Raw genomic sequence first — 11620 nt, 5'->3', positions numbered from 1 at the left:
CAGTAATTTACTTATGATTATTTCCCCAGTTTCTTCTTCTTCTTAGTATTATTGTTATTATTATTATTATTATTATTATTATTATTATTATTATTATTATTATTATTATTATTCTGTGTGAAGGGAACTGGCCAAGTTACAGAAAAAAAAAACAAGAAAAAAAACAAGCAGTCACATCATCACACACACACACACACACACACGTCCTTCAGAAACGTTCATGTGCTGCCTTCCCTCTTGAACGTGACCACACAGATCAAGTGAACAGCGTGTCGTATGTAACAGAGGCGGGAAATACCAGACTGATGACTACGTTCAATATTCACACTTCATTATCAGAGGAGAAAAGCGAGGACATAAAAAAAAAATATTGTTTGTGTGTGTGTCTATCTATAAGAGAGAGAGAGAGACAGAGAGAGAGAGAGAGAGAGAGAGAGAGAGAGAGAGAGAGAGAGAGAGAGAGAGAGGACATTTTTTATTTATTTATTTATTTTTTCATTTATACATATGTAATGATCTAAAGTTTCAAAGCACAAAGACATGACATGGAAAAAGTAATTAAACCACAGAGGCCTTAGTAGAGATAAAGTCAGTCAGGAAACTTGTTGATTTTTTTTATCTTTTCATGTGAGAAGGGACTCCGGCCAAGGGCAACAAAATGACTATGAAAAGAAAGACCTACTGAAGATGCCAGTCGCCTAAGAGTGTAGTCAAAAGGGTTATCAAAAACTGAGGATACCTGTCTTGAAACTTCCCTCCTGGAACAGTTGAAGTCAATGGCTGGAGGAAATATAGAACCAGGCAGGGAGTTCCAGACTTTACCAGTAAAAGGAATGAAAGGTGTAGTGAATCATGATGCAAAGCAAGAGTTTATATGACTGAGTAATGATGAAACTTCCAGCAGGATTTTGCAGTAAAATTCTTGGTAACACTTCTAACACCTGCCTGCCCCAATACAAGAGAACAGAGACTTGAGGAGAAGGCCTGCAATGATTGGTCACACATGAACATAAGGCCTATGAAGGGGAAAAAGGTAGATGAGTGGAATAGACTCACTAATCAGGTTGTTAATGTTGCATCAATAGGGAGCTTTAAGAAATTAAACAAATGTATGGATGAGGATAATATTTGGAACTGGCATATGTAGGCCTGAAGAGTTCTTGTAGCTTCCCTTACTTTCTCATGTTCTTCTGTTTTGTGTGAAGTCAATACATGTACAAAGATGGGATGAACAAAAGCACTTCCTTGTTTGAACACTGTATATTGGATCAATACATATTGTGCCACATTCACTACTCACAGAAATTCACCCAAAATTATAAGAAAAATTGACATATACATGAATGGGGAGACTTGTCTCATTTTGGTTTTGAGTTTAGTGGAAGGCTGCTCAGGTGATGAGGTTAATATAATGTGTGGTGCCTGTGTGCTGCCTCTGTTACAACTCTGAGGATAATATTTGCTTCACTTCCTTTTCCTCCCTTACACTCACAAACCCATTCACAAACCCATACAGTCAACACTGCCTCCTCACACTAAATACATAAGCTAGTATGTATTTTGAACCTGTATAGACTTTAGGTATACACTGTTTAGATTCATGTAGATGAGACAGGTCAGTAGTTATCAAAGTATATCATTTACTTCATTCACTCATTTTGACATTTAAAGTCTATTGAAGTGAATACACTTTTCCAAATTTCAGGAGTTCTTTGGCTTCAACTTTTTCACTGAAACTGTCCTTTATGTAAGAAAAAGGGCCAAAGATAGTGATGATAGTCACAGGCATTAATTAGTAGATGTAGTTAGTAGATGCTCATTAATAGGTACTATATAATTTATTTCATTCACTCATCTGTATGTTTAGCATTTTAAGTGAATAGGCATATCTTCTCAAATTTCAAGACTTCATCTTTTCCACTGAAGCTACCCTTGCTGTGAGGGAGAAGACTACATATAGTGACCACCTGTGCCATGTCTCCCTTGAGCACCTCACACTAACTGATCAAAAAGACTGGGTAGATTCACCACAAGAAGTTCTCATCTCGACCAAGCCCTTGACTGGGAGGACAGAGCACAGCACCTCTAGACCTCAGGACCATAGCAATCTTGAGGCCCAAAGATAATTTTGTTAGTCTGTGCACCCAGTCATTACATAATTGTATCACAGAAAAGAAAAAGAAAATGCAATACAGTCTTTACACACACACACACACACACACACACACACACACACACACACACACACACACACACACACACACACACAAGGAGGCAGCCATCTCATTCTGGTGCAATTATAGAAAAAAAATTCCATTCCTTGAGTTTCTGCTGCCTTGTGTGGATGAAGTGGCTCCTTTCAGCGTGCACTGCTACAGTTACAAAGGCTGCAGGTGACAAATATTAAATGTTTCCTTCAAGAACACCATTTGTACAAACTATTTAATCAAGAACATTGTTTTTCTTTTCTTTTTTCACTCCAAGAACAAACAGAACAAGCACAGAAATGTTCTCTCATCAGATTTACGTGTTTGGTTAATCACTACTTATATAACTGAATCATAAATAAACTGCAAAATATCTAGTGAGGTGTTTGCCATGTTTCTATGCACGCACACACACACACACACACACACACACACCAGTAATACCTCATCCTGCCTCAAAGCAAGGTGCAGTACTTTCATTAAGGAAGGTACATGTGTTTCCTAACATTAAAACTCTACAATGGACTGCGGAAAACAAACAGAGAGTCCAGCAGCTCTTCCAGAGTGGTACAGTGCCCTCCACTCCTACACTGCCATGTTTATGACTTAACATCACCAGTGTGTGAATTGCTTACTGTGAACTACCCCGCCTGATTCGAGACACACAGCCTGTACATGTAAGCAGGAGAGTGATGGAGAGATGGTGGTGGAGGGAGGGTGATGGAGAGATGGGCTGGGATTTGTTTCAGATATGGATCGAAGTAGGTAGTTTGCAGCAGATGATTCACACATTGGCAACACTAACTAATGAATGTGGAAGTGAAGGGGACTGTATGTAATGTTCATTGAGAGAGGAAGGGTTTGACACATTGCCCTCTTATATGAACATCAGTGTTACATCACTATACAAAATGAAAAGAACATTACCACAAGTTTCGCATATTAGGCATGTTAGGTGAAGCATAGGGCTCAAACAACACTGTAAGCTGCCTTGGCCATGTATAAAGAATGGTTTGAAAAGAGATGACCAGGAGTGTGTGCATTGGTGTGACAGATGGAGTGGCTGACATCCAGTGATATAGAAGGATAGAAGTTATAAAACACTGAAGTATATGAAAGGAGTTGGGGATAAAAAAAGGATTAGAGTAAGCAAAAATTAGATGCTGGAACAGGAATATAAATGAAGAACACAATAGTGGAGTATGAGAGAGAAAAAGATGAGAAGAGAAAGAGAGGATTAAAATATGCAAAACAGAAATGTAAGGACAGGAAGTTGAGATATATGAAAGAGGAATGAGAGGAGACAAAGCGAATTAGAGTATGCAGAAAGGAAATGTAAGAACAAGAATATAAATGGAAGATAGAATGGTGAAGTTTGTAGAGAAAGGATAAGATAATTAGAGTACGAGAAAGGAAGGTAAAAGCAAGAATAAATACACTTGTACTGTGACCACCCCCTTCTATGGAGTTCACAAAGGGACACACGCAGACAGACAGACAGATACCAGTGCTCACTAGAACATGCCTCGGTACAAAGGACATAAGAGTGCGTCTCCATAAGAGCAGATAAGAACCTTGTATAATGTTTTTGTATACGGAAATTTGTGGTGAGTGAAAGATGCACCTATGGAATATAATGTGTTTGATTTTGTCTCCAGAGCACAAAGAGGTATCACATTTTTTATAAACACTTGCATGTGGAAAGAATTGTTAGTGTTTAGGACAGTTTGAAAAGTTCCTCCTATCCCACGCAGCTTCAGGGAATACCTCGTATCATGTTTATATCTACAGTGTACAGTACATGATAAATAATGGGGAAAAAGAAAAAAAAAAAAAAACTATTGAGCTTAAAACTTTTGCCTGAAGCATTTGTGGTGGAAGGAAGATTACTCTTCCTGGTTTTACAAATATTAGTCATTATAATTTGCTATAAATTATATCTATGAAATTGTATAAATTTCTCTATATTTTTTTATTAACTTAAAATATATAGCATTTCATGAGTGTCATGGTTAATATAGTGAAGGTGAGAAGGGAATGTGTGTATGCATGTGTGCATGTGTATACATGTGTATGTGTGTGGTAGCGTGTACATCAAGTGTGTGGTTGAGTGTATGTACATATGGTGAAGTAATGTAAGTGTTTAGGAGAAAGATAGACTAACATAAAGTGAGTGAAGTGTGGCAATGAAGAACTAGGCATGAAGTGTGTGGTGCACAGAGGAGAAGGAGGGAGAGTACAAAGGCTGGAAGGAGAGAGAGGAGCAGGGAGCAGGGAGAAGGGAAGGGAAGGAAAGGCGGGAGGAACATCATGCCTCGTAACCGCTAAAGATGACTGAATTGATGACCTTCATAGCCTGAGTCCAGGCCTCCTCTGCCACTGGGCTCCAGGCCGACCCCAGCGTGTCCCTCAGGAACTTGACCAGTATTGGCGCCAGCAGCTGTAAAGAGACACATTAATATCAGATCATGGGCTACACTCTCCTGCTGTCCTCTTTGTGAACTATTCTCTGCCTGTCATCAAACTCTCGCAATATATAAAATTAGCTTACTGTTTCTGCCTGTATTTATGTCTATCTCCTTTTTAACATCACACTTTGGAAAGCTATTGAGTTACTGTTTCTGCCTCTTTAACATCAAACTCTTGCAAGATGTAAAATTAGGTTAGTATTTCTGCCTATCTTCTCTTTCACATTATTGCACTCTAGCAAGATTTATAAAGTTAGATTAGTATTCCTGTCGGTCTCCTTTTTCACACCACATTCTTGCAAGATTTAAAATTACATTCGTATTCTTTGTGGCAGGGGATACAATATAAAATAACAAGTTTGCTTATGTTACCCTGGTCATATCCCCTTTGCCACTTACAGACACACAGCATATTAAAAAACATCAATATTTAGCAGACAGACACAGTGTAACTCCTCACAATACTTGGCCAGTGAGTGAAGACAGTGAACCATTACCTCAAAATACTGGTCATATCCCCACTACCACTTAGAGACACATCATATTCAAGAATGCCAGTATTTAGCAGACAGACACAGTGCAGTTCCTCACGATAATAATTGGCCAGTGAGTGAAGACAGTGAACCAATAACTTGAAATACTGGTCATATTCCCTTTACCACAGCATATTCAAGAACATCAGTATTTAGCAGACAGATACAGTGAACCGGTACCTCAAAGTCCTCCTTAGGGACGCCTCGCTGTCTGTGATTATCTGCTGTGCTCTTGAGTAGCTCCACCAGCACTGAAATGTCCTCTAAGTTGTCCACTAAAGATGTGATGGCCATGAACACCTGCAGAAGGAGAGGAGGTGAGATGCTGAACACAAGAACACAGGAAAATAAGAAAATAAGGGAAGCCACAAGAAACCATCAGGCCTACACGTGACAGTCCCTGCATGAAACGCATCTACATGTTTCCACCTATCAATCTCATCTATAAATTCATCTCATTTTTTAAAGCTCTGTAATGACTCAGCACTAGCAACATGATTACTGAGTCTGTTCCAGGTGAGAGAGTGAAGAGGAGCAGGAAAGTTTTAAGGAAAAGAAAGCTGAGATATGAAAGGGAAGGGGAAGAAAGATTGAGAAACAAGACATTACAGGGAATTCTATAATAGAAGCAGAAAAAAGAAGTATGGAAAGGGAGAAATGTACTGGAGAAAGTAAAGTATACGAGAGCAGAGTAAGGGAGAAGTAAGAAAGGAGGGAGGAAAAGAGAAGTAAATATTAGAGGTATCCAAGAAATGAGAAAAAACAAAAAAACAAGATAATAATGTACCAGGATGTAGTGTTGTAGTAATAGTAGTAGTAGTAGTAGTAGTAGTAGTAGTAGTAGTAGTAGTAGTAGTAGTAGTAGTAGTAGTATATAGTAGAAGTAGTAGTAGTAGTAGTAGCAACAGAAAAAAATGACTAAAATAAAAAAAAGTGTGTGTGTGTGTGTGCGTGTGTGACTTGTAACACACACACACACACACACACACACACACACTACCAATACGTATTTAGCAGACTCTCTCTCTCTCTCTCTCTTTCTCAGTCAGTCAGTCACGTACAGTTGTTCCGTGTGCTGCCAGTCGCTTGTTACTCTTAAGTTCATCCTTTGTCTTGCCAGCGAAACCTTTGAATCTGGTCTGCAGCACTGGCTCTGCTTCAAACATGCTGCAAAGGAAGGCACAATGTTAGTATAAGAAGCTGTGTGCATTAAACCTGCATTTACACCACCTTACATACAGATTAAAGCACTTCCACAGTCTTTTCGTAAGCTACCCAGGCAAAGCTTTCTGTTATGTTAGGAGGAAAACATATCACGCAGGGAAGCCACAGAACGCTTGACTTCTGATCTTTCTAAAATTTCTGATTGGGGCAGAGCAAACTTGGTATTGTTCAATGCCTCAAAAACTCAATTCCTCCATCTATCAACTCAACACAACCTTCCAGACAACTATCCCCTCTTCTTCAATGACACTCAACTGTCCCCCTCTTCTACACTGAACATCATTCAAGACACTTATTTATCAATTTTTGACCACTGCTTTGACCCTTTTATGGGACTGGCATTTCAGTGGGCATATTTTTTTTATTGGATTTTTGTTGCCCTTGGCCAGTGTCCTTCCTACATAAAAAAAAAAAAAAAAAAGCGCCGATCAAATAGATACAGATTTGTCATTTTTTTTTTTTATTCATCTTTAATTCCATCTCCTTTTTTAAACGAATTACATAAGGACATGAGAAAATAAGGGAAGCAGCAAAAAGCCCTGCCCTACATGTGATAGTCCCTTTAATTAATCCTACATTAACAATACCTCGTCATTTCTTCATCTCTTTTGCATTTTTCTTTTCTGTAGACTTCCTTTAGGAGTAAAAAAAAAAAGAAAAAAAAAGAAAAATAATAATAATAAAAAAATAGACTAGTTTCCCCTTCTATAAAAGATCCCAGTATTTTTTATAATTTTATTTGTAATATACGTTAGTTAGAACTGCAACAATAAACTCTGCACAATAATAAATTTAAAACCCCCCAAAAATAAGAACAACAATGAAAAAAGTAATAATATGTATTAACAAGTTTTCTTTTTATCGCTGGGTTATAAAAAAGAATATTTCAAATTCATGGGGAGACTAGTGAAATGTTGCAGATGGTTTTAATGTTACGACAATGACCAATAGAGACTAATGGACGAATACAGTTCAATATGCACTGCTGTAAAAGTGAATGGGTCCCTCAATAAATTAAATAGATCGGACTGTCGGACTGCTATGCTCTAATGGAGATTTTCTCTCTCTCTCTCTCTCTCTCTCTCTCTCTCTCTCTCTCTCTCTCTCTCTCTCTCTCTCTCTCTCTCTCTCTCTCTCTCTCTCTCTCTCGTAAGCAGGAGGAGGAGGACTAGGAGAGAGGAAATAGATGGGGAGGGCGGAGGAGGAGGAGGAGAGACAGAATAAGAAGAGTAGTAGGAGGAGAATAATAAAAAGAATAGTAGTAGTAGTAGTAGTAGTAGGAGGAGGAGGAGGAGGAGAAATAATTTAGAAATAGGATACTGACGCAAGGAAGAAGTTAACGCCGTGCATTTTCACATCAGGTCTGACGAGGTCCCAGGTGCGGTAGATGGCGGTGCGGTGGCGCAGAGTGAGGCCCGTGGTCTTGTCCGGCACGTCAGCCTCAGGGCCCAAGCTTCCCTCCTCAGGCAGCGTGACGGCTCCCACCTGACGCGGGAACAAGGAACGGAGTGAGTGTTGGGATACCTGTGCTGTTTTTCTGTGTGTGTCTGTGTGTCTGTGTGTGTGTGTGTGTGTGTGTGTGTGTGTGTGTGTGTAGTGGATATGTAGATACAGACGGTCAAGGTTGGATTCACACACACACACACACACACGTTTGATAATACATTTCACTCGTGCATTCCTCTATTTGAAGAAAAACTGTATTTCTGCATATTCTTATCTCTCTTTGTTGGGTGTGTAGCAGTAGCAGTAGTAGTAGTAGTAGTAGTAGTAGTAGTAGTAGGAGTAATAGTAGTATCAGTAGTAGTAGTGTTTGAAGAGGTAGGTTTCATGACCCATCCTCAAATTTTGGATAAACCTTTTGAAACTACACTCTTTGGGAACCGACTCTTTCAATAGGCCTTTCTTTTATCTTTTTGCAGCCTTATTGCTGCTCTTGACCAGAGTCCACTCTTACATATAAAAGTAGTAGTAGTAGTAGTAGTAGTAGTAGTAGTAGTAGTAGTAGTAGTAGTAATAGTAGTGGTTTCAGTGTTATAATGCACAGTCCCGGAGTCTCTGGCCACGAGGATTGCATCGGGTATCAATACTCTGCCAGTCCCATAATACCCCCTGACGAAATGGCTGCCAAGCATGACTCACTAATTTTCATCCCTCAGGCTTCACAAAATAATGGCTCTTGTGAACGCGAACCAAGTTTACATGAAACACTCCCCTTCTTTATTATTATTATTATTATTATTATTATTATTATATATTATTATTATTATTATTATTATTATTATTACTCCCTTCCGTTCTGTTTTCTCATAATTTTGTCCATTTATCTCTTTTTTTTTTCTCCTCCTCGTTCTTCTTCCCCTGCATCTCTAATTATTATTATTATTCCTCTTCTTTTTTTTTATTATTCTCGTACACTCGTTCTTATTCTCCCTTCATTTCTTCCTTCTTTCTTTTTTCCCTTCCTGTTCGTTTCATTCATTCAATCTCTTCTCGTGCCTGACTCTCTTTACTCCTCCTTCTCCTCCTCCTCTTTCTAATTCGTCTCTCCTCCTCCTCCTCTTCCTCTTCGTAATAAAAGCAAATGATATAATCTCTCTCAACCTGAGCGGGATGAATGGCACTTCGGGGCAAAACAATAGCACTATTGGCGTGACCCGCTGAGGGCTCCTCCGTGACCACACATCTGCCTACCTACTCGTCCACGTCCCTCGGTTTCCTTCCCTACACGGCGTCTCTCTCTCTCTCTCTCTCTCTCTCTCTCTCTCTCTCTCTCTCTCTCTCTCTCTCTCTCGGTCTTATCTGTTCCCTTGGCTGTCTGCCTGTCCTATGGCTTGCCTTACTGTCTTCCTATTGACACTCGGTTCGAATCTCTTCCTGGGTTTTCGTGTGGAGAGAGAGAGAGAGAGAGAGAGAGAGAGAGAGAGAGAGAGAGAGAGAGAGAGAGAGAGAGAGAGAGAGAGAGAGAGAGAGAGAGAGAGAGAGAGAGAGAGAGAGAGAGATGCTTGAAATATTTGAATGAGGTCGTAGATGCATTTGAATAGACTGCACTGAGAGAGAGAGAGAGAGAGAGAGAGAGAGAGAGAGAGAGAGAGAGAGAGAGAGAGAGAGAGAGAGCCTACCTGTGTGCCGGGAGCGAGCCATCCCCACACCACACTTAGCAAGGCTCCCATGATGCTTCAGTAGATTCAACTTCTCCTGAAACACACACAAAAAAAAAAATAGCATCAGAAATCGTGCGCCTTAAAAATATATACGTGCTTAAAAAATACGTAAATGTAAAAAAAAAAAAATACATAAGGATATCTAAAAAAATGCCTAAATGATACATACATACCTGCAGGGCTCGCTAAAACTAAAAAAATACAAAGAAAATGAGGTCAGGTAACATAGACCTTATAAAATACATACATTCATACTAAAAATATATGAAAACACATAAAAATAGATAGATAGATAGATAGATAGATAGACATAGAGACAGATAGATAAACTGACAGACAGGCAAAAGGACAGATGGACAGATAGAAAGATGAAAAGATAGATAGACATTTAAATAACCACAAACACGCACTTCAAACACATTATTAAAATCACAAAGGTTATTAGTGGTGCGTCATTAGGAAACTTTAAAAGAAGACTAGGAAAATTTGTGGATGACGTGGACAGGTGGATGTGCTTCGTTCAAGGACTGCCACTTGTTGACCTGATAGCTTCTTTCACCAACCCTTGTGTTCTTACGTTCTTGGCACTAGAGCAATGCTTTCAACACCCATTAGCCAAACAGAAAGGGAAGTGTAGCAAATCTCTGTATGTATAACAGCATTAGCCTTTAATACTACCACGGGGAGAGAGAGAGAGAGAGAGGGGTGTGGAGAGGAAGAAAAAGACTAAGAGAAACGTAAGGAGGAAGGGAAGGGAAGTGTAGGATTCCTGTGTGTGTATAATAGCATAAGCCTTTAATACTATCGGGTAATGGAGGGAGAGACGTGGCGAGGAAGGAAAGACAAAGAGAAATAATATTGGCGGCGGTGGTTGAGTGTGCGTAAGTAATCAGAAATCAATAACCAATATCTAGCGAGGGACATGAAAGGAAATGAATCAATTAAGAAAATAACGAGGCACAGATGGAAATAAAAGTATCGAGAGAGAGAGAGAGAGAGAGAGAGAGAGAGAGAGAGAGAGAGAGAGAGAGAGAGAGAGAGAGAGAGAGAGAGAGAGAGAGAGAGAGAGAATAGTAATTATCTTTTCTGTGGAAGTGGAGGAGGAAAAGGGCGATCTGGAAGAGGAGGAAGAAAATGAAGAGGAAGAAAAGAAGAGGACGGAGAGAATGATGATGATGATGATAATGAGGAGGAGGAGGAGGAGGAGGAGCAGGTTATATTTTGATGCCTTCACTAAAATCTCACATTTATAATTGTATAATATAAGAGAAGGAGGAGGAGGAGGAGGAGGAGGAGGAGGAGGAGGAGGAGGAGGAGGAGGAGGAGGAGGAGGAGGAGGAGGAGGAGAAGAAGGAGGAGGAGGAGAAGAGGGAGGAGGAGAAGAAGAAGGAAAAATATAACGCCACTCAAAAATACGAATAAACAGAGTTGATAATGTGTGTGTGTGTGTGTGTGTGTGTGTGTGTGTGTGTGTGTGTGTGTGTGTGTGTTGCAACAGCCCTTAATCTTGGTCTAAGTAGCTTCTGTCAAGCGCGTAACAAGCAGAACACGCCCGCCTTTATATGCTCGTCACTGGCAGACACATACACACACGCACGCACGCACACACACACACACACACACACACACACACACACACACACACACACACACACACACACACACACACACACACACACTGTTGATGTGAGTGAGCCGTCGCTAATTCTCCAAACCTAATTCATTTTTTTCTCTCTCTCTCTCTCTCTCTCTCTCTCTCTCTCTCTCTCTCTCTCTCTCTCTCTCTCTCTCTCTCTCTCTCTCTTTACAATCATCCTTTTCTGTCAAACGTAACGAGTCTTTTTTATTATTTGGTCTTCTTTGTATACATTACGTTCATGTCCTTCCGTCTTTGATGTTACCATGCAAAAACAAACAACAGCAAGAACAACAACAACAACAACAACAACAACAACAACAACAGTACCTTCCTCCTTCCCTCTTACAAACAACCATTTATTTATTTATTTTTTCGTGGTCAAAAC

At 39.7% G+C, this 11620-nt stretch overlaps 1 protein-coding gene across 4 annotated transcripts in view; it reads right to left on the bottom strand.

Moving 5' to 3' along the window:
* Window positions 1–1245: 1245 nt before the first annotated feature.
* The window catches only part of LOC135115994 (globin-like), a 28779-nt gene continuing 18404 nt past the window's right edge, over window positions 1246–11620 (bottom strand). For all 4 annotated transcript variants that reach the window (XM_064033198.1, XM_064033199.1, XM_064033197.1 and 1 more), the window contains exons 2-6: window positions 9555–9630; window positions 7757–7917; window positions 6270–6375; window positions 5389–5508; window positions 1246–4647 (exon numbers count right to left, since the gene is read on the bottom strand). In XM_064033198.1, the coding sequence (XP_063889268.1) occupies window positions 4516–4647; window positions 5389–5508; window positions 6270–6375; window positions 7757–7917; window positions 9555–9605 (570 nt within the window). In that variant the 5' untranslated portion in view covers window positions 9606–9630 and the 3' untranslated portion in view covers window positions 1246–4515. The remainder of the gene's footprint in view (window positions 4648–5388; window positions 5509–6269; window positions 6376–7756; window positions 7918–9554; window positions 9631–11620) is intronic.

This window comes from Scylla paramamosain, chromosome 30 (genome assembly GCF_035594125.1).
Source record: "Scylla paramamosain isolate STU-SP2022 chromosome 30, ASM3559412v1, whole genome shotgun sequence".
In the NCBI taxonomy this organism is placed as follows: domain Eukaryota; kingdom Metazoa; phylum Arthropoda; class Malacostraca; order Decapoda; family Portunidae; genus Scylla; species Scylla paramamosain.
Note: the sequence above shows the minus strand (reverse complement) of the source record. Positions and strands in the feature narration are given on the sequence as shown.